Source organism: Geotrypetes seraphini, chromosome 1 (genome assembly GCF_902459505.1).
Source record: "Geotrypetes seraphini chromosome 1, aGeoSer1.1, whole genome shotgun sequence".
Classification (NCBI taxonomy): Eukaryota; Metazoa; Chordata; class Amphibia; order Gymnophiona; family Dermophiidae; genus Geotrypetes; species Geotrypetes seraphini.
The window spans coordinates 340916442-340940111 of record NC_047084.1 but is presented as its reverse complement, the minus strand read 5'-3'; the positions used below and the strand labels follow the sequence as shown (position 1 = coordinate 340940111).

The following is a 23670-nucleotide window of genomic DNA, read 5'->3' as shown; positions in this document are numbered from 1 at the left end:
GTCCAACTTTCACATCCTTAATTGATCACTGAGAAAATGAGTGTGTGGACACGTCTGATCTCCATTTGGAGTGTTATTTCTTTGCCTTTTACTTCATTGTCGAGATCCTTCATTGAAGAATGACCAACTGCTATTCTGTGGAGTATTTCTTACCTGCTGTCCAGAGGATTGGAATCCTTTACAACTTCTATTCTATCACTTTCAAGCTCAAAATCTTCATCCTCTTCCATATTCATGATTCTTAGTCTTGTTTACGTTCAGTTCTAATCCCATGTTATGGCTTTCGGTTTTGTCTTTTCTTAGTAGATACAACATAACTTCTTTGATGCTGGTGGTGAGCGTTATATCTGCATAGTGCAGGTTGATTATATTTCGGCCACCAATGCTCTCTTCTTCCAAATTTGCTTTTCTGAATATGGTTTCACCATAAAGGTTGAACAGGTAAGGTGACAAGATGCATCCTTGCCCAATGACATGTTTTATTGGAAACCAATCAGTGTTGCCATATTCAGTTCTCACTGCAGTTTCTTGATTTTCGTAGAGGTTCTTTCTCAGTTGAGTTATGTGTTTGGGAAGGGCTGCCCAAGTCTGGTCCTCGAGATCTACTGGCAGGCCAGGTTTTCTGGATATCCACAATGAATATGCATGTTCATTTAAGATATCCAGAAAACCTGGCCTGCCAGTAGATCTCAAGGATCGGACTTGGGCAGCCCTGTGTTTGGGTATTCCCATTTGTGCTAGAATTCTCCTTAGTTCATTGAGATCCACACAGTCAAAAGATTTGCTGTAGTTGATGAAATATAGGGGCTTTTAGTATTCTTTGCTCTTCTCCAATATCTATCTAACATTGGCAGTAATGTCTCTTGTTCCTTGACCTTTTCTGAAACCAGGTTTTTTTCTCTTCTTTTGCAAATTCTGTCGCTTTTTTGAAGTGGTGGAATTCTCTTTCACTCCTTCTTCTTGTTGAACACTTCTCCAAGTTTAATGATAGAAATGAATTCTGAATATTTACTTTCATATTTCAACACCCTTTGTGCATTTGGATATGATGATGCTGTTAAAAAAAGCCTGGAGGCTAAGGGAACATGTAATCTTCACATACATTGATTCTTGCACTTAAAAGGATCAAGTCTCTTTCATCTGAAAGGAAACTCTGCAATGAGAGGGCATACAATGAAGAGGTGATAAGCTCCGGAGTAATCTAAGGAAATACTTTTTTACAGAAATGGTGGTAGATGCATGGAACAGTCTCCCAGAAGAGGTGGTGGAAACAGAGACTGTGCCTGAATTCAAGAGGGCCTGGGATAGGAACTTGGGATCTCTGAGAGAGAAAGAGATAATGGCCTTTATCTGCCGTCATGTTTCTATGTTTCAGGCTTTTGTGATCAGTATTACCATTTTTCATCAGGAAACAGTAAACTATGATGATTTAATTGCATTTCATCCATGGTCAACATACAATTTGCAGGCATTTCTGACCATCCTTGAACAAGCTGAAGACCCAAGAACCTGAGGGCTTGTATAACTTGGGGAGAACATTAACTCATGGGTGTCAAATGTCAGTCCTCGAGGTCTAATAGGTCTTTTTTTTAAAAAATTATTTTTATTAGTATTGAGGTCAACCAGAGAAACATGTGGAATACATTAGAAGCAGATATAAACATATGCATCTGGAAACAATGCAGTACAAGCAAAAAGAAAGAACATAACAACAAGAAGAAAAATATAAAATACCACACTGCCAGCAGGAAGAAGAAACGAAAGGCAGATAACTCTAGGCTGCTCTCTCGAGTCACACCAACTGGTAATTCAGCCCGGTTCCTCCACCTGACCCGCTAATAGGTTTCATGCTGCTTTCAGTGTATGCTAATAGGTCTCATGCATATTCATTGAGGAAATCCTGAAAACCCGACTGGATTGCGGCCCTCGAGGACTGACATTTGACATTCCTGCCCTATCTGGTGATTTTCTGCAAAGTCATATCAGGCTGCAGATCTAGTACATTTCTGAATTTTGCTGTTTTTCTCTTCTCCATTTTAAAAATTGCAAAAGGGATAGCTTTGTTAGTCTGAGGAAAAAATATTGATAGAGGTAAGGGGCAGACTATTCAGTCTGTCAGGTGCCACCTGGCTCTGTTATTCTCCACTGTTGAGGTAACCTTGTACCTTTTTTTTCTCTCAAAAGAAGGTTACTACTGCAAAGAGAACTCTTGAGACTAACAAGTGAAGTGTGTTCTAGATTATTCCCATTAATATATTTGCCATGTTTTCCTTATCCTTTATATATAGGTAGGTTTTTAAATCCTCTGAGCCAGCCTGTAATGCAATATGGCTCTGTAAACCTCTCTCTCTCTCTCTCTCTGTTATACCAAACTTTTTTGAACTGAAAATTATGTTTGCAAACCAGAAAAAAAAAAAAAACAACTAATGTTACAGGAAATTTTATAGGTTTCCTTTTTTATACTGTTTAAGATGAAGCAAGCAAACAATCGCCAAGTCCAAGAAAATGATCATTATCTCCAAAAGCAAAAGCATCCCTGTGAAATGAGCTTGGTTTTCAGCTCACAAGAAGCAGCACTGTTTCTTTCAATTTGCACACCATACTGCATATTTTCTTCTCTCGCCAAGTAGCAGATATGGTGGAACTGATCTGCAGGGACATTTTCCAAAACACATAAATTCCTCATACCTGGTAAGTTATTGCAACAGTTTAGCTGGATATTCGACGTTCAGTAGATAGTCAGCAACAGCTTAGAGTAAAAATCCTGTGTAGCTTGCTTGTATCTAATTCAAATAAAGCAGTGTATCGTAAACTGTGCCTCCTGAGATTTCAGGTGTGCCACGACACACTGGGAAAGAGGAGAGGTGCCGGTTGACTGCCTACAGGACATGCCTCTTGTGGCAAGAGGCACGTCTTGTAGGCAATCAGCCAGTGCCAGGGTCTATCCCTTCTCTCCGACCCTCTCCCCTGCTGGCACACCCCACTGGCAGCTCAGGGCCCATCTGGAGGGCCTTTGCACATGCGCGGACATTGATGTGATAATGTCACACATGTGCATGATATCACGGTGAAGTCCACACACTTCCAGCCACAGCCACTACGTTTAGTGTGCCACAGCTCGACAAAGTTTGTGGGACACTGGAACACTTGCCGTACCGCTATTTACAAACAATAACAAAGTGGCTTACAACTGTGGTCAATTAAAAAAACAAAGACAAAAATAGAAGCACACACAATTAAAGAGAAAGATAAAAACAGGTGGAGAATACCTTCTGAAAGAGCCAGATTTTCAGAAGCTTTTTTTTTAAACAGGAAATTAAAGTTTGTTCCTGAGTTTCAAAGCTTGGGAGCTGTATAGGAGAAAGTTGACTCTCTAATGATGTCTAATCATATAATCAAAGGGGAAGGAAGATGTCATAATGATTACTGAGAAGAACGGAGAGAACGTGATGGATAATATGCTGGGATGAGATTGGAAATATTATCAGTAGTGTAAGCAAGGGAGGGAAACGTCTAGGGCGGTGGCACCTGGGTTCACCGCACCGTGCACCCCCTACTCTTCCCTGCCACTTGAGCTCCCCTCCCCACCTCCTCAAATTACTAACCTTAGTAAACATAAGAACATAAGAATTGCCACTGCTGGGTCGGACCAGTGGTCCATTGTGCCCAGAAGTCCGCTCATGCGGCGGCCCCCAGGTCAAAGACCAGTGCTCTAAATGAGTCCAGCCTCACCTGTGTACATTCCAGTTCAGCAGGAACTTGTCCAGCTTAGTCTTGAAACCCTGGAGGGTGTTTTCCCCTGTAACAGAGCGTTCCAGTTTTCTACCACTCTCTGGGTGAGGAAGAACTTCCTTACGTTTACGGAATCTATCCCCTTTCAACTTTAGAGAGTGCCCTCTCGTTCTCCCTACCTTGGAGAGGGTGAACAATCTGTCTTTATCTGCTAAGTCTATTCCCTTCAGTATTTTGAATGTTTCGATCATGTCCCCTCTCAGTCTCCTCTTTTCAAGGAAGAAGAGGCCCAGTTTCTCCAGTCTCTCACTGTACAGCAACTCCTCCAGCCCCTTAACCATTTTAGTTGCTCTTCTCTGGACCCTTTCGAGTAGTACCGTGTCCTTCATATATGGCAACCAGTGCTGGACGCAGTACTCCAGGTGAGGGCGCACCATGGCCCAGTACAGCGGCATAATAACCTTCTCCAATTTGTTTGTGATCCCCTTTTTTAATCAGTGGTGAAGTAAGGGGTGGGGTGAGGAATATGGACCACTCTGGTTGCCATCTTGGCGAGGGTGCCAGCACCTCTTTCTGCCCCCCTCACCCTCCCCCCAGCATACCTCTTGAAATGTTTGCCAGCGCTAGCAGAATGTTCCACCTCCTGCTTGCACCAGCCTTGACTCAGCACGAGCAGGAGGTGGAAGATGCTCCTCACAATTGCAACGGCCGGAAGCTAAAGAAACCTATCTGGTGAAATCTAGAAATGTTAAAACGGCAGTCAGGGAAGCCAAACTCCGGATGGAAGAAAATTTAGCAAGACAAGTTAAAAAGGGGGATAAATACTTTAAGTACGTTAGCGACAGAAAGAAGAACTCAAGCGGTATTGTACGCCTAAAGAAACCTGACGGCAACTTCACTGACTAGGACGCAGACAAAGCAAAACTACTCAATAACTACTTCTGCTCAGTCTTCACCTGCGAAGTGCCAGGATCCGGACCTCAGCAAAAGGGTGCTCAGAGGACCCATTCCAGGACTTTGCAATTACCGCGGGCAATGTCTACCACGAACTATCAAAGCTAAAGGTGAACAAAGCCATGGGCCCGGATAATCTACACCAGGGATAGGGAACTCCGGTCCTCGAGAGCTCTTTTCCAGTCGGGTTTTCAGGATTTCCCCAATGAATATGCATTGAAAGCAAATAGATCTCATGCATATTCATTGGGGAAATCCTGAAAACCCGACTGGAATACGGCTCTTGAGGACTGGCGTTCCCTACCCCTGATCTACACCCCAGAGTACTTCGGGAATTGAGAGATGTTCTGGCAAAACCGTTGGCTGAGCTTTTTAATCTTTCCCTAACAAAGGGAAAAGTTCCCTTGGACTGGAAAACTGCCAACGTTATCCCGCTCCACAAAAAGAGATGCAGGTCAGAGGCCAAAAATTACAGGCCAGTGAGTTTCACATCAATAGTATGGAAACTTATGGAAACGTTGATCAAAAACAGATTGGACATGATTTTGGATGACGAAGGACTAAGGGATCCCTACCAGCATGGCTTTACGAAGGGAAGGTCTTGTTAATCCAATCTGATAAACTTCTTTGACTGGGTAACAAAGAAACTTGGTAAAGGAGAATCCCTGGACATCGTGTATTTAGACTTCAGTGTCCCACACCATAGGTTATTTAACAAGATGAACGCGATGGGCCTAGGAAAAACACTGACTGCATGGGTAGAAGACTGGCTTAGCAGTAGACTTCAAAGGGTAATGGTAAACGGTATTCCCTCAAAAATGTCGGAAGTGACCAGTGGAGTGCCGCAGGGACTTCGAGGTAAAATTACATTATTCGCCGATGACGCTAAATTATGCAACTTTGTGGGCAGTGCAGCAGAACCTGATAGCGCAATCATGCCCGGCACTATGGAGCAGGACCTATTTTTACTAGAACAATGGTCCAGTACTTGGCAACTGAATTTTAATGCCAAAAAATGTAAGGTTATGCACCTTGGTAGCAGAAATCCATGCAGAACATACACCCTGAATGGTGAAAACCTAACCAGAACTGTAGCAGAAAGGGACTTGGGAGTAATCATACCGGAAGATATGAAAGCTGTGAATCAGGTGGAGAAAGCAACAGCAAAAGCTAGACAAATGCTGGGCTGCATCAGAAGGAGCTTTATCAGTCGTAAGCCTGAAGTTATACTGCCGTTGTACAGATCAATGGTGAGACCTCACCTGGAGTACTGTGTTCAATTTTGGAGGCCACATTATCAAAAGGATGTGAAGAGAATGGAGTTGATTCATTGAATGGCCACTAGGATGGTCTCAGGACTAAAAAATCTCCCATATGAAGAACGTTTGAGCAGGCTGAGCTTATATTCTCTCGAAGAGCGCAGGGAAAGAGGGGACATTATAGAAACATTCAAATACATCAGGGGCCGTATTGATGTGGAGGAAGAAATCTTTTGTCTTACGGGTCCCACGGCAACAAGAGGGCATCCGCTAAAACTCAGAGGGGGAAGATTTCATGGGGACACCAGGAAGTATTTCTTCACCGAAAGGGTAATTGATCGATGAAATGGTCTTCCACGTCAGGTAGTCAAGGCCAGTACCACGCTCGACTTCAAGGGACAATGGGACAGACAGGTGGGGTCGCTCCAGAGGAATGCTTAAAAAGATGGATTCTTGAAGGAGGGAGGGTTCTTGAGTGGGCAGACTTGTTGGGCCGTCGGCCCTTTTCTGCCGTCATACTCTATGTTTCTATAGGCAAACATTTCAAGAGGTATGCTGGGGAAGGGGGCAGAAAGGAGATACTGGCACCCTCGCCAAGAAGGCACCCAGAGTGGTCTGTATTCCTCACCACACCCTTTACTTCACCACTGAGTAGGTTGCAAATCTTTGTTTACTAAGGTTAGTAATTTGAATTGAATGTGTGCCAAAAGAGGTAAACCAGTGATCAGTTTTAAAGAAAAGGTGTCATATTATCAAATCTGTATGAGTTGTGAAGGAGCTTTACTTCAGTTGATTGAACAAGTTCAACTCTTAAGTGATATTAACAGAAGATTCAAGAACAGGAAATTACAGAAATCAAAGTTAGTTATGACAAGAATCAAAATGAGAGAACAGATACAGTGCAGAGCAGGGGTGTCAAACTCAGGCCTGCGAGTCCAATTTGGCCCGAAGGGTAATTAGATTTGGCCTGAGATTTGGCCCTGTTCCTTCCCTCCCTCCATCCTGGTCTCACCTTCAAAGCAGCCTGCAGAGGATCATCGGTCGGCTGTAGCGATCCTAACAAGCTGCCGTAGCCTCCGCAGCACGTTCCCTCTGCCGCAGTACCATACGTCAGAGGAGGGGCGGGACCATGGCAGAGGGAATGTGCTGTGGAGACTGATGGCAGCCTGCTAGGTTCGCTACAGCACCGGTGATCCTCTGCAGGCTGCTTTGAAGGCGTGACTGGGAAGACGGAGGATGCTAGAAAGAAGGCGGGCCCTGGTGTAAAGAAGGAGGGAAACATGCAGGCCTTCAGGGGGGAGGGCGGCGGCAGGCCCTGCTGTAGAAGTCCCCAGAGGGAGGGAAGGAGGGGTCCAAAGAGACGTGCACATGCCGGACTAAGGGTGGGGGAGGGAAGAAATAATGGGTCTAAAAACAGAGAAAAGGGAGATAGATCATGGATAATGGGATGGAGGGAGGGAAGGAACAGAAAGGGAGAGAAGTTAGACACAAGGGATGGTGTGGAGGGGGATAGAGATACAGGAAACAAGGGTAGTTGGAAAGAGAAAGGGAGAGATGGTGGACCCTGGGGTGGTGGGGAAGGAGGGAGAGATGCTGGATGAAAGAGTAGTTGAGAAAAGTAGAGATGATGGATCTGGGGATGGTGGGGTCCTTCACTGCAGCTGCGGGATGGAGATTAAAAAAAAGGAAAGATGCCAGACCTCCGTGGGAGAGAAGGGAAACGGAAAGGGAGGACAGAGGTGGAAGATGGATGGTTAGCACGGAGAAAGAGAAAAAAAAACCAAACAAAAACATGACAAATGGGCAGGAGACCCTGGCAAGCGAGTTATCAGAAGACAACTAGAGCCTGGGACCAACATAATTTGAATAATGACCAAACAACAAAAGGTAGAAAAAATAATTTTATTTTCTGTTTTGTGATTACAATATGTCAGATTTGAAATGTGTATCCTGCCAGAGCTGGTGTTTGACAGCAAGCGTGAACTAGACCCCAAAAGAGAGAGGAAAAGTATTTTTTATTTATTTTGGTTATATCACAGAGCCGGCTGGAGAGGTTATAACCCTATACTTCTACTAAGACTTAAGGGGTCCTTTTATTAAGGTGTGTATTTAGCGCGCACTGAATCGGTTAGCATACCTTAATAAAAGGACCCCTAAGTATCTTAATATAAAATTTTGCCCGCAACAGCCTATGTTTTAGATTTCGGCCCCTTACGTGATTGAGTTTGACACCCCTGGTGTACAGGAAGGTATGGCTTGCATGACAATGCATTGGAGAGCAAAGAAAGAAGATTGAAGAACTTTATCAATATGTTGTTTTGAAGAATAACTTGTGATAGAATACTTGGGGCTCCTTTTACAAAGGTGCGCTAGTGTTTTTAGCACACGCACCGGATTAGCGCACGCTAGCCGAAAAACTACCACTTGCTCAAGAGGAGGCGGTAGCAGCTAGCGCGCATGGCATTTTAGCGCATGCTATTCTGCGCATTAAGACCCTAACGCACCTTCGTAAAAGGAGCCCTTGGAGTTGTTTTCAGACTTGTTCCTTGAATAGAATAGGATGACCTTGGAAAGTGGGTGGAGGTGAAAGAACACAGAATGGGTTAGAAAAAATTATGGATTCTGATTTAGTAATATTTAGAGAAAGTTTGTAAGTTTCTAGCCATTCAGAGGCCTTTTTTAAGCAGTAATTAAAAGCACTAAAATCAGTAGAGTGAAACGTTAAAGTGAATAGTAATTGGAGATCGTCAGCTTAACAGTAAAGACTACAACCACAAGATTAAATTAAAATAATTAGTGATGAAATGAAAATGTTAAAGAGAAGAAGGGTCAAGATGGAGCTTTCAGGAACTCCCAAGGTACAAAGGTATTTCCCTGTAAAAGTGAGCCTGAGAAAATTTGACATGAACAGTTAAAAAGATAAAATGTGAACCAAGAAAGAACCGTACCAGAAAACCAATACAGGAAAGATGTTGAAGAAGCAGCTAGTGATCATGTCAAATGCTGATGTGAGATCAAGTGAAACCACTGTTAACAGCGGATTTTTGATCATGCAATATATAAAGAGCTGTGAGCAATGTTTCAACGCTGTGAGATTTCATAAAACCTGTCTGCCTAGAATGCAACAAAGTAAGCTGAGTTAGAATAACCTTTTCTAGGAATTTGGAAAAAAAAGAGGCTGGTTAGAAATAGGGCATTAATTGAGTAGAATGGTAGGGTCAAGAAAGGTTGTGTTGTTTTGCTTTGTTTTTAATATTGGGGTTACCGTGGCAGATGTTCATAAATCCAGAAAAGTGTCAGATTGCGAACTCAAGGCCCCTTTTACAAAGCCCCAGAAGCAGTCCATTCAATTTCTAAGGGTTGCACTGTATTTGCCGCGCTGGTACTGGCTACAATGGCTTTGTAAAAGTGGCCCCCATGAGTAAGAAAAGTAGTAAGAAAAGGCAGGAGAGATAAATTAAGAAGCTTAATTAGATGAGCTGGCCAAGGATCATTAGAAGAAGTGGAAAAGTGAAGATTCAAAAATAATATTAAGAATTCTTGTGTAGAGAAAATATTAAGTGTGCCAATGACTAGTTAAGACCTGATTATCATCAATAAATGCTGGTCTGGGCAAAAGAATAAGGATTATAAAGCAGGATTATGTGGTTTTCCAAGACCTGTCAATTTACTTTCCCAGCGAGGTAAAAAAAAATTCTAGGATGAAAAGGGAAAGTGAGTGAGAGGAAGATATGAAGTTCAATAATTGAAAACATTTTTAGGGCTTCTTGTTGGTATATTTTGTAGACTGTAATATTTATTTTTGGTGTCATGAATGGCCAATCTGTATTCAGTTATTTACTTTTATATTTTACACTAGCAGAATCAGAATGTTTCCTCTATTTCTGTTCTTCACTTTGTAGTTGTTGTTTAAGGGTACGTAGACCGGAATGGTACCATGGAAAGAAACACCATTGAATGTTACCAGGGATATCTTTAAAAGGGGCAGCGGAATTGAGAATTGTGATAACAGCCTACTGCAACGATCCCATCTGATCAAAAAGGGGTAGAGTTGAGGGGGGAGGGTGTCGAAATGAGAATACCAGCATTAATATTGGTGACTTCCTTATCACCAAGTCTTCTTGTGGGGAAGGAAGCAAAAGAAGAAATTTTAGATGGATAATATCTTGATATGGTTGGTCTATGGGAGAAAAACATGGAAAAAATTAGAAGGCGAGTGTGGAGATGAACTGTGAGCAAAAATTAAATCAAGATTATTTCCCCGAGTGTGCATATGAAAGTGCATACGTTGGGTGTAACCAAATCGACACCCGAGAAAGAAAATCTGATGGCACTGCACTAGATGAAGACTGAAATCACCTAATAACAAAAGAGGGGAGAAATAAATACCAGGTTCAGCTATAAATGCAAAAAGTTCTTCCAAAGAAGTTTTAAGAACAGTTGGGGGATGACAGACTTAAGACAAAAAGTCAACATGGGAGAAGTACAACAGAAAAAATACCAACATAAAAAAAAGAGCGACTTAAAAGAGCAGGCAAAACCACTTAGGCCCAGATTCTCTAAAAAGCGGCCGTTTATCATATATCAATCATGCGAGGGTGTTGTATAGAGAATTGTGCCTCCAGGATACATAGGCACTGGAAATATAGACCAGGGTTTCCCAGGCCTACATTTCCGGTGCCTATCTTTGCCATGAATCACACATACGTAAGTGCTTTAGAGTGCCTAACGATACTTCCAGCGTTAGCCACACCCTTAGTGGCATTAGGCACTGGTAGGCACCTCCAGAGGTGATTTCTGGCTCCTTTAATTTAGGCACTGGTAGATGTTTTAAATGCATTTTTAATTGCCATTTGAAATGGCATTTCTCAATTAACTTTGGTGCCAGTAGTGTGACTACCTTCACCTAAGTTTAGGTACTATTTATAGAATTTCCCTCTTAATGCAGTAGAATAGAAGATAGCTATTCCACTACCATGATGAACAGGCCATAGGAATTGCAGAAAAGAAAAGCTAGGGAGACAAGCCTGACCAAGATGAATGTTATCAGAAATAAGGGAAGCTAACAAACTGCGTAACACAATAATAATGGCTGATTTCAACTACCCCGATATTGACTGGCTGAATGTAACATCAGGGCATGCTAGGGAGATAAAATTCCTTGATGAAGTCAAGGAATGTTTTATGGAACAACTATTTCAGGAATCAACAAGAGGTGAAGCAATTCTAAATCTAGTTCATAGTGGAGCACATGAATTGGTGCAGGAAGTAATGGTGCTGGGGCCACTTGATAACAGTGATCACAACATGATCAGATTTGATATAATCCCTGGAATAAGTTTGTACAGGAAATATAATACAATAGCACTTAACTTTTAAAAAGGTGACTATGATAACATGAGGCTTGGATATTGTTCAAAAATACCATCCTGGAAGCCCAGACTAGATATATCCATGTTTTAAATGTGGGCAGATGCAACATTTGGAAAAATCTCATTGACATAAAAACCTCCTCCACTCATTGAATGGTCTACTAATTCTTACTTTACTTTATTTATTACTTCTTATTTTTACTTGACTGCAGCAGATCAGAGTCCGTGGCTTTTTCCTCCTTGCCTAAAAATTAATTAATGTGTTCATTTAATGCCCTTTCACTTTTTTCATATTTTCACTTGGTAAATAGTGAGGTTCCCAGGGGTGCTGTGCTGGGACCACTGCTTTTTAGCATATTTATCAATGATCTAGAGATGGGAATATATAGTGAAATAAATTTGCTAATGACTCAAAGTTGTTAAATCACAAGAGGATTATGAAGAATTGCAAGAGGACCTCGTGAGATTGGAAGGGTGGGCATCAAAATGGCAGATGACGTTTAATGTGAGCCAGTGCAAAATGATGCATGTGGGAAAGAGGAATCCAAACTTTAGCTACATGGTGCTGTTCTATGTTAGGAGTCACTGCCCAGGAAAAAGATCTAAGTGTCATTGTTGAGGATACGTTGAAACCCTCAGCTCAAAGTGCGACGGTGGCTAAGAAAGTAAATAGAGAGTTGGAATGATCAGGAAAGGATTGGAAAGCAAAGATAGAAAATATTATAATGCCCTTGTATCACTCTATGGTACAGCCGCACCTCGAATACTGTGTACAATTCTTGTCACCATACCTCAAAAAATATATAGCAGAATAAGAAAAGGAACAGAGAAGGGCAACGAAAATGATAAAAGGTTTGAGATGACTTTCCTATGAGAAAAGGGTAAAATGGCTAAGTCTCTTCAGCTTGGCTCAGGGGTGATATGATAAAAGTCTACTAAATAATGAGTGGAGTAGAAAGGGTAGATGTGAATCACTTGTTCACCCTTACCAAAAATACCAGGACTAGGGGGCATTACTCCTTTTTTTAATTTATTCAATTTTTCAAAATTTGAATACAGATTTACATCATTAATCCAAAGAAATTAATAAACCTAACATCACTTACAATGTAAGGAAAAGAAATAGTATATATTATTTAGTCCACTAACTTAAAAAATATGGATCCAAGTATTAGAATAATAATAAAAGAAAATATACATGGTAATTACAAGAACAACTCAGGAGATGGAAACCCCCCAATGGCCTGGATTTAATCTGCTGGAAGAGCTATTGGACCAATCACCACTCCCCTCCCCCCCCTTCCTTGGCTGATATAAATTCCAACAATTGCTTTGGTTCAAAAAATAAAAAGTGTTTTCCTTGTAGTGAAACACAGCATTTTGCTGGAAATTTCAAAATGAAGGGCCAAAGCTCTGGGCTTATAAAGAAGAAATTCTTTTCGCCTCTTCTGTGTCGCCTGAGCAATATCAGGAAAAATCCAAATTGCAGAACCAAAGAACTTATCATTCATGTGTCTGAAGTAAAGATTAAATACAAAGGGGTCCTTTTTATCAAGCTGCGGTAGGGGTTTAACGCGCGTTAAACCGCCTGCCGCGCCTAGCTAATGCCTCCATTCAGCAGGCGTTAGTTGTTGAGCCGGCCGCAGGGGTTAGCACGTGATGAAATGTCCGACGCGCTAACCCCATTAGCACAGCTTGATAAAAGGACCCCAAAGTCTCTGTCATGCTCCAAGGCAAACGTTACCAAGAGAGTAATCCTTTCCGTGACTACTTCCAGGGAATTCTCCCAAAAATCTGTTAAATTCATTTTTCCCTTCTCCGTTTCTCTCATTTCAACAGGAGTGGAACTATCCTGTTTCTTCCCTATAGATATATATTGAGCCGCGGTAATAGGCGGCAAATTGTCTTGCGAAATCATTAAAGTTTCTTTCAAATATTTGCGCACCACCTCGAGTGGAGATAATACTGGAGATTTAGGAAAATTTAAGAGTCTTAAGTTGTTTCTTCTTTGTTTATTTTCTATATATTCAAGTTTTTTTAAAAATAAAAGATCTTTCTTTGGGATAATCTCCATTTCTACCTTCTTTATTTGAGTAATCTGTTCTTCATGTTTGTTTGTCGTTTGTTTGTTTTTTAAATATCTTTATTAGCAATTGCATAGGGAACATACAACCAGAATCATCTCCCTGTTCTTTTAACTTTCTCTCATGGACCCCAACCTGAGAGCTGACAGAGAGACAATCCACCTGTACCTTAGTCGTCGCCTTCTGGAGGTTAGAGTCCATGATTTCTATAGCCCTCCACAGTTCCTCTAAATTCACTACTGCTGGCTTAGTCAATTCTGCAAATTGAATGTTGTTACTCAATAGTTTTTCCTGCCTCTGCTTTGAGTGCCGATGCCTGGGCTCCAGTGAGGATTTCCTCCTCCATTACTTCTCCCACTGCTCCTCCAGTGCTAGGCAGCAATTCACCTTCCTGGACAAGCTGTTCAGCCATTCTCTCTGCAGGGCTTCTTCCTGGTTGGACAGGACTTAGCCCCTAAATCAGGCTTAGGGAAACCCAATCGTCGCTAAGGTTTGCCAAACCGGCGTTCCTGCCAGAGTCGGGGGGTGAGAACCCTCCGTCCAGTGTTGTTTGCACCAAGGTCTTGGAAGTCCTGGTTACCGGAGGAATCGGCCGGGTAGTTCCCTTCCTCTTCCCCATTCGGGACTTGATTCGCATAGAGAATGACATGGTGGCAGTTACCATGGCTAGCCGCAGGTAACCCGCCGAAACAGGGGAGGGAAAAAAGTGCTCACTGCGGGCATGGAGACAAGGCCATCCACCGCCCCGTGGAGCGGTGAATGGCCTTGTCCCCGCAGTTAAGGGAGGGAAGGTGCGTGGTCACCAATCGCGTGCAGCCCCCTCCCTTCCTCCTTCCCCCTTATCTTTACGGCGCTTTCCTAACAAATTTACTGAAGCCGGCAGAGACTGCCTGCCTGTGCCTGCAGTCGCGTGTGTGGGCGGAAGCTTCTCCTCTTATTTGATGTTATTATGTCCAATATTTCCGTTGCCTTGTTTTTCAATCCTGTAAACCAGTGTTTCTCAACCCAGTCCTGGAGTACCCCCTTTTTTTTTTTTTAGTTCAATCATCTTTATTGGTATTTTCATTTTATAACATACAGCGAGTCAATGGCCAAATGGAGATTCATATACATGACATACTCTGTTATGTACGGCCAATAACTGGAAACATGCAATAACAAAAATAGAAAATATCCTACAACCAAACGAACTAACAGGTCAGACGTGTATAAAATAATAAAGTAGTATCACATCTCGTGTTAAGCCAGAAGTACTCACATTTTAGATAAGTGACATAGCTCAAGACCTTGAGATATTATGAAGACACAAAGTGATGTAGTACAATATGCCAGTCTAGCTGCAGATAAACATGTCAAACTTGTATAATGGATCAGTGGTGCCCATTCCTTTGACAGTCAGGTTTCCAGGATTTCCACAATGAATATTGCATAATCTTGATTTGCATACATTGCCATTATATGCAAATTTCTTTCATGTATATTCATTGCTGATATCCTGAAAACCTGACTGGCAAGGGGGTGCTCCAGGACTGTGTTGAGAAACACTGCTGTAAACCACTTTGAACTGTAAGGCTTTTGCGGTATATAAATAAAAAAATATTTTATGTTAGATTTAAAACAAACCGGAGAAAATATTTCCTTCACACAATATGTAATTAAAGTCTGGAATTCATTGCTGGAGAATGTGGTGAAATTAGCTTAGCAGAGTTTAAAAAAGGTTTGCATAACTGATTTCCTAAAAGAGAAGTACCTAGGCCATTATGGAGATGGCTTGGGGAAATCCACTGCTTATTCCTAGGATAAGCAGCATAAAATCTGTTTTGCTCCTTGGATCCTGCCAGGTACTTGTGATCTAGGTTGGCCACTTTTGGAAAAAAGGATGCTGGACCTTTGGTCAGTCCCAGTATGGCAACTCTTATGTTCTTATGTATGTTGTTCTTCAAGTTCTTGCACTCAACTAGCAATCCAATTCTCTAACTGGGGAACGAGTAGAAAAAAAAAATTCCAGAACACTCCAGAAGACCCGAACAGTTTGTCCATCAACCATCTGCTGAAGCAGAGCAATACTGATGTTCAGAGTTTGCACAGTGCCCTAGGTAGGGCTTAGCTCAAATCTGTTTGACTCCGTCTCCTATCTGCTGGTTAGCAGATATAGCCCATAGGTTCTGGACTGGTCTGATGGGTTTATCATCTCTTATCTTAGCAATAAGGGGGCTCTATTGTTTCATTTCATATTTCCTATAGACCTACCCCTCCTATTTAACCTAGTTCCCCCTCTTTCTCACCAGTATATTTCAAAATTTCCCCATTTTTCTTCTTTCTGTTCTTCTGTGAAGTCTCTTTCTCTTAGCCCTGACCTCCACTGAAGCCTCTCTCTATAAAAATATCATGTATGCAGCATGGAAAACATATGGTATGCATACAGGCTCTGATTCTCTGATTCTGTAAATGGCATCTAACTCCTAGCACCATTGAGTAAGATTGTCAATCATCCACTAGGTACTGTTTATAGAATCGCACTTAGTGGCATCTAAGCAGTCTTACGCACCGGTGGGTGTTGAATCCTTAGGCACACTGCCATTTAGGTCAGGGGTTTCTTGGCCTACATGAGTGCACTTAAGTCAAACCATGCCCAAAATCCACCTCAAATCCATCCCTACTTGTTGGTAGGCACCTTGGCGTAGACGCCTACCTCAAAGTGGTAGGTGCCTACCAAGTTAGATGTCTAGAGGCTAATTAATTTTTGTTAATTTTTTTAACTTTTTTTAATGGCGCTTTCAATTATCAGCACCAATTAAGCCAATTAAAGAAATTAAGTTAGATGCCTAGATTGGTTAGGTGTGCCAATCATTTACAGAATCTGGGCCACAGTGCCTTTAAAAATGTTCACATCCTTGTAGGTTTTCCACATTCTGGTTTCTAAAAATCACAATTCAAAATACTTTAAAAGTAGTTTGTTTCACTTAAAGAAAACAAACAAACAAAAAAAACCTCTGTTAATACCCTACTAAAAAGGATACTCATAGCCTCTTTAGATTTTCAGTGGCCTTCTTTATATTCACCAGTTTGCTTATATCTGAATATATCTGTCACCACACTTAAGATGACAACACTAATAATTTGTTCTTTTCAAGTTAATTCTCATCAAGAATTTCAAATTTAAATTTTTTATTTTTTTTTTTAAATAAGGCAGTTGCAGGCATCCCAGTGCAAAACACTGAAAAATAGTTCATTTTTCATTTTCCTTGCAAATTCTGAACAAGTACTTAATCTCAGAAATGTAGCACACAAAACTAAAGGAGAAAAGAGATGGGCAGAAGAGAATACTCCTTTTTTTTTTGGAGGGGGGGGTTCAATTACATGAATCTTACCTTCAACTTCTTCTTCATCACAGACATGCTTTATGAAGGAAGCCCCTCTGTCCAGGACAGCTTCATCCTCCATCCTGTAGTAGTAAAACAGAAAGAAAGAATGATCAGACTTCTCCCGGAGGGAGCTGCTGGAAATAGCCCTGCCCCATGGCATGTTTGTCTGTATGCTGCTGCCAAAGTCGTTGTCCTCCTCCTCCTCTTTTCTCCGGTTCTCTGCCCTTCCTGCAGGCAACTCTACTTGAACAACCAGAAGATTAAGCTAGCCCGGCATCCGTCACTGGAATCCTGACCTTATTAGTGCTGACAAGCCAAGTAAAGGTAATCCCCAGCCCATGTGTGTGTTATTTTGAGTTTTAATATATTATCATAATAGTAAATAACCTGTGGAAAATCATAAACACATTATACATGTATACACATACATAACCATACACACAAACACACAAATTTTCTACACCACAAAAAGAGCTCTGGTTTACTTCAGTCTTCTCGTACGTCTCTATTGAGACACAAGCCCCGTGTCACATGTTAGGCTAAGAGAAATCCGACATCTAAGGATCATCCATAGTTCAAGCTACATCACTACTCAGATTACAAAAGGACGATTTAATAACACTTTAGTTCTTTACTCATTTATATGTTTATATCATTTAACTTTCGCAAGAAAGCTATCACAGCTACTTATGACCAGTGCAAACTGTACAATCCTCACATAGTATTCGATTCCTTAAAGCACTTTTAGAATTAAAAATATAAAACTTACAAATAACTTAGTCCATAATACGGGGCTGGGGGGACTACTGCAGTGATTCCCAAACCTGTCTTTGGGGAACCCCAGTTAGTCAGGTTTTCAGGGTATCCACAATGAATATTCATAAGATAGATTTCCATATCAAGGCGACAATGAATGGAATATTCATTGTGGATATCCTGTAAACCTAATTGGCTAGGGGGTCCCCCAGAACAGGTTTGGAAACCCCTGAACTATTGTAATACTCAACCTTCCCCCCTCAATTTCTGATTTTTGCTTTTATTCATTGGGTCTGCTGATTTAGCTCTTGTCTCAGTTATTTTTCTTTTATCTCGGGTATATGATACATTTTTGTTAATAAATCCAACTATTAAAGGATCATGTATTAAATGACAATTTTGATTTTATGTTCTCCTTCCAGGTAATTTCTATATGAAATGAACTACTCTGTATAATAGAGTGGAACTAAATTATGTGCCATTTCAAAGGAAATTAAAATTTTGGGGTCTTTTTAAAAAATATTTTTATTGAAAAGTGGTAAAGAGAACGCATACAGGAAATTTACAACAAACAGTAAAATAGACAAGCTAATAATGAAAGAAAAAACAAAGAGTCTTTTTACTAAGGCTCTAGCCATTTTAGTGCACCTTAGTGAAAGGACCCCTTTTTTACTTGATAAATTTTAAAACAATCTTTATTTTTATTGATTTATTATATTTTGACATATTTTCATAATTTACTAAAGGGTCTATGAGATTTTTTTCATTTTTTATGTCATTGTTCTCTATTTTAGGTTATTTTTTTAGATGGAATTTAGAAAATGACATGGTGGCTGTAACTCATGGCTAGCCGCAGGTAACCCGCCAAAACGGTGGGGGAAAAACTGTGTTCACTGTGGCTACAGGGACAAGGCCAGCGGTGAATGGCCTTGTCCCCGCAGTTAAGGGAGGGAACGCACACGGTCACCTATCACGCTCCCTCCCTCCTTACTGATCGCTGCTGCCGCCGCAGCCCAGTCCAAATATCTCCCTACTCCCTCCCTGCCCCTTACCTTCGGCCGGCAATTTCTAAATTGCTTTCCTACAGAGCAGCTGGAGCGTTGAAGCTGCGTGTGGCTGTCATAAAGGTCATCTCTGCCACAACTGGAAGTTGCATCAGAGACGACCTTTCTGGCAACCATATGCAACTTCAACGCTCTGGCTGCTCTGTAGGAAAGCAATTTAGAAATCGCCGGCCGAAGGTAAGGGGCAGGGAGGTTTGTCGGCACAGTTGTGCACTCACTGCGCTGCAAGCAAGAAACACTCCTGCCTGTCAGACCAGGGCCTGTTGTCCTGGGGAGGCGGGTGCTAAGAGGTGTTCTTACTTCAAGGGGGGGGTAAAAGCGCCATATAGGTAAGGGGCAGGGAGGGAGAAAGGGAGGAAAGATGGGGTGAAGAGGAACAGAAGCTGAAGGGACATGGGGAAGACAGAGTGGGGAAAGACAGAGTGGGGAGAAGACGCTGAAGGGAAATGGGGAAGAGAGAGTGGGGAGAAGATGCTGGCAGGGAAGAAGACAGAGATGCCAGACTATGGGGGAGCGGAGTGAAAATGGGTGCCATACCAATTGTGAGGGGAAGGGAGAGGCACAATAACAGAGCAAATGGAAGGCGCAGAAAGAAGAGAGACAGTGGATGGAAGGAATTGAATGAGAAGATGAGGAAAGCAGAAACCAGACAACAAAGGTAGAAAAAAAATTTCTATTTATTTTTATTTTTTTGCTTTAGGATAAAGTAGTATATTAGTTGTGTTGATAAAAATTTATAAACAAAGCCCTGCCAGTTGAACATCTCTTTCTCTTGTTCAGCAGCCAGAACTTTGATTTATAAGGAAGGAATAAGCTAAATATTGCAATACTGAGGCTTGTATGGATGCTGCGGGGACGGGGCGGTGAAGGGGATGGCGGGGTGGAGACAGGGCGGTGAAGGGCACAAAGGGGTGGAGATGGGGCGGTGAAGGGGATGGCGGGGACGGGGTGGTGAAGGGGAAGGTGGTCTGGGGATGGGGCAGTGACGGGGACAGATTTTTTTCCCCATGTCATTCTCTAATGGAATTCCCTATGCTTAATTAATGGACTTCTTGTGATGTAAACCACCTAGAACATCCAGTTGGGATCTCACATTAGATCACATAATATTTCAAGAATTCTAACAACTCTTGATCAAATGTATAAATTCCAAAAAATATAGCACAACTCCCATGTAACTTCCTCTATTAATTCAATGTTGTAACAGTTTCAAAATGGGGCACCCTACTACCGGGGATATTCAAAGGGGGGCGGGGGTGCTTTGGGCAGGAGGGATTGGGCACCTTCCTGCCAGTGATATTCAGGTGCAGGTGGGGGGTGTTTTGGGCAGATGGATTGGGCATCCCTCCTACCGCGTTCATTTGGGGAGGGGGGACTGGTGGCTGCAGATGCGGCCGCTAAATTTATCGCAGCAAGGAGATCCCTTGCCACAATAAGCTCAGCGGCTTGCGCCAGAAGACGTATGAGGAGAGACTGGAAGCCCTGAATATGTATACCCTAGAGGAAAGGAGAGACAGGGGCGATATGATTCAGACGTTCAAATACTTAAAGGGTATTAACGTAGAACAAAATCTTTTCCAGAGAAAGGAAAATGGTAAAACCAGAGGACATAATTTGAGGTTGAGGGGTGGTAGATTCAGGGGCAATGTTAGGAAATTCTACTTTACGGAGAGGGTGGTGGATGCCTGGAATGCGCTCCCGAGAGAGGTGGTGGAGAGTAAAACTGTGACTGAGTTCAAAGAAGCGTGGGATGAACACAGAAGATTTAGAATCAGAAAATAATATTAAAGATTGAACTAGGCCAGTTACTGGGCAGACTTGTACGGTCTGTGTCTGTGCATGGCCGTTTGGAGGAGGATGGGCAGGGGAGGGCTTCAATGGCTGGGAGGGTGTAGATGGGCTGGAGTAAGTCTTAACAGAGATTTCGGCAGTTGGAACCCAAGCACAGTACCGGGAAAAGCTTTGGATTCTCGCCCAGAAATAGCTAAGAAGAAAAAAAAAAAATTTAAATTGAATCAGGTTGGGCAGACTGGATGGACCATTCGGGTCTTTATCTGCCGTCATCTACTATGTTACTATGTTACTATGTTACAGTGAACCTGATTATCTAACCAGCATCTGTAACATGGACGTCTGTTAGAGAATAGGGTTCACTGTAGGAGCGATGCTGTATAGGACAGCTGTCGGCTTCTGAGACCGGGCGTCCTATACAGAATCCGGCCCTTTGTAAGCAGACAACTAGTGCTAGGTTACAGTTGTCTAATCTCAGTAAGATTAGCAATTCTACTAGGATCCAGAATGGTTCATTATCGAAGTATTTTCTTATGGTTCTGAGTTTTCTCATGATAAAAAAGGATTGTTTAATTATGGACTGTACGTGATGATGCATTGTTAGGGTGTTGGCTATTTCTACTCCTAGTATGTGGGAGTGTAGTTCCAGAGAGAAGTTATTCTCTTCCTAGGTGATGGTTGAAGAATAGCTGGGGTCATTTTGACAGCCTATCCAGAGGAATTTTATTTTTGTTGAGCTTAAGACGGTGGATAAGGATCCAGTTTTCAATTGTGTAGAAGCAGGCTTTAATGTTGCATAGGGAGTCAGTTAGGAGTGTGGTAACTGGCAGGATAACTGCAATGTCATCAGCATATATATAATGCTTAAATCCTGCCTGTCGGCATAGATATAATGCTTAAATCCTGCCTGTTCTAGGGCTACTCCTAAGGATTGTATGAGTAGGTTGAATAGTGTAGGTGAGAGGGGGATGCCATTTTTCTGAGAAGGTATTTTTTTTTTTTTTTAATGGTGTAGTGTCATGGAACCCATACATCTTGATAGTTTTCTTTCTAACAAGGGTATTAAGACAACTTAGGCTGTGTTTAAAATAAATTAGATTTTGTTAGCGATATAAATAAATTGTGTCATGTAATTTACTGTAGAATTTACTTTTAAATTTCCTATATTAAGTCTTAAGCAAGTCTCTCCTAGATTTGGCTAGGCATTTAATATATTTTATGTTTCATATTTTCTTCAAATTTTTTCCTATATGCTTGTTATTACAATTGTAATATATTTAAAATATTAATTTTAAAAAACAGCCTATTAGTTGCAATTAAAGCAAAACAATAGATCCTAAGGGCTCCTTTTACTAAGCTACGATAGTGGTTTTAGCATGCGCTCAATGCGCACTGAATTGCTGCGTGCGCTAGACCTTAACACCAGCATTGAGCTGGCGTTAGTTCTAGCCGCGTAGTGTGGGTTTAGCGTGCGCTAAAAACGCTTTCGCAGCTTAGTAAAAGGAGCCCTTAGAGTCAGACAATTCAAAGAACTTTCAATATACTGTATACTTTCATACAACAGGAGGGTGGGTAATTTTTAAATAAATGGCTTTTAGAAATTGCCTTACTTAATTACATACAAAACAATGTTTAATACTTTTTAAAGTGTCATGTCCATCTATGCATTTTTATAGGATTGTCTTGGGATGGGTGTGGCTGGCATAATAATGATCGAGTTTAATTATAAAAATCTTGGTTGAGAGCCTCAGAACATGATAAAATTGAGGGCAGGAAAACAAAGCAGAAGGTTCACCTAGGGTGCCTAAAACATTTGCATTGGCCCTAATTTTTTGCCTTCCTTGGTAAATAGAAACAGACTCATTCCAAATCTCGAACAGATTAAAATGGTATTTTTATTCTCAGGCAGCCTCTCACAATATCGCCTCTGGCTATACACTCAAAGTAGTACACAGACACATGGAGGGCAGTTTTATAATAAGGCACCAAGGATAAGCACTATTTTATAAAGAAAAGTAAATGCCAACAAAGATACCAACTTTTTAAAAATAAAATACTAGCATAAGTTGACTAGCTCGCATCTACATTTCAAGCACAAACCTTTACCCCCAACCTTAGAGCTGGTGTAAACATGCCTGTATTTTACAAGTTCATGCACAATCTATCTTTTTTTTTTTTTTTTTTTATTTCAACAAATTATCAAGAATAAACTTCTTGTACAGAATATGACTAAGACATCATTAATATCAACCAAGAAAAAAAAATAATTAAATACAAACTTATTCACTTAATCATTTTAAAGTCCCAAATATGGAGATCCAAGATGTAATCATGAGTGAGAATCCAAAATAACGAAAAAGGAAAATAATTAAATTGCACATACGAGTTGGCTGTGTGCCCAAATTTGTACATGCAATTTGTAGCACTTTTTACAGAATTCAGGGAATAGTACCTACTTTTACATGATAGGTTCATAAACATGGCCAGAGTCAGAGTACAGCCATATGTACATATTTTGTAAATTATATGCAGATGCTCCTATTTTTTCTGGCAAATACATGTCCACCATTACATCTGTAGTGTCATATTAATATAGGGACTTTGGATCATCTGTTATATTTTTGTCCATTGATACTTAGTTTCTGGAAGTCAATTTGGGGACAAATAAATCTTATTCTTGAGTCATCTAGTCCCTTAACCTATGAAGCTGTAATTTGTGGTACGTTACTACATGTTAAGCCTACTTTAGATAAGTATAAAAGTCGCCTTTTCCTGATCATGACGGGAATAGCTGCTATTCAACTGATCACACATAATTGGAAGAACCATGACAGGATTAATTACACTTTTTTGTGGATAAATGTGTGTACCACATATAAAAATGATGGCGAAACGTTTGGGGACTAGTAAGTCCTTTAATGATATATGGAGTCCATTGACTACTTTTGTTGAATTACAGTAAGGGTCATGTTTCTTCCCTTTTCATTAGATCTCTTTACACATCCAGGGAGGGAAATGGACTTTGAGAAGTTAAATTATTTAATTACAATATTGAAATCACATCATATGTTTAATTGTATTAATAATTAAGATGAGGATGGGAGTAAATTACTGTTTAATGTAATAATTGTATAGTTATTAGTGTGTTCTATGCAGTATTTTATGATTTACCAATTCTATTGCACTATCAAAGTTTGAAAATCAATAAAGATTTAAACACATCTATATTGTGGGAAATTTACAAAGACACATAGGTGCTTATGTTCTCTTTATAAAACAGGTGCAATGTGTTC

The 23670-nt window shown here is 41.0% G+C and overlaps 1 protein-coding gene across 6 annotated transcripts in view; it reads right to left on the bottom strand.

Moving 5' to 3' along the window:
• The window catches only part of SLC4A4 (solute carrier family 4 member 4), a 534858-nt gene that overhangs the window by 387740 nt on the left and 123448 nt on the right, over nucleotides 1-23670 (bottom strand). For all 6 annotated transcript variants that reach the window (XM_033961203.1, XM_033961239.1, XM_033961185.1 and 3 more), the window contains exon 2: nucleotides 16773-16846. In XM_033961203.1, the coding sequence (XP_033817094.1) occupies nucleotides 16773-16845 (73 nt within the window). In that variant the 5' untranslated portion in view covers nucleotide 16846. The remainder of the gene's footprint in view (nucleotides 1-16772; nucleotides 16847-23670) is intronic.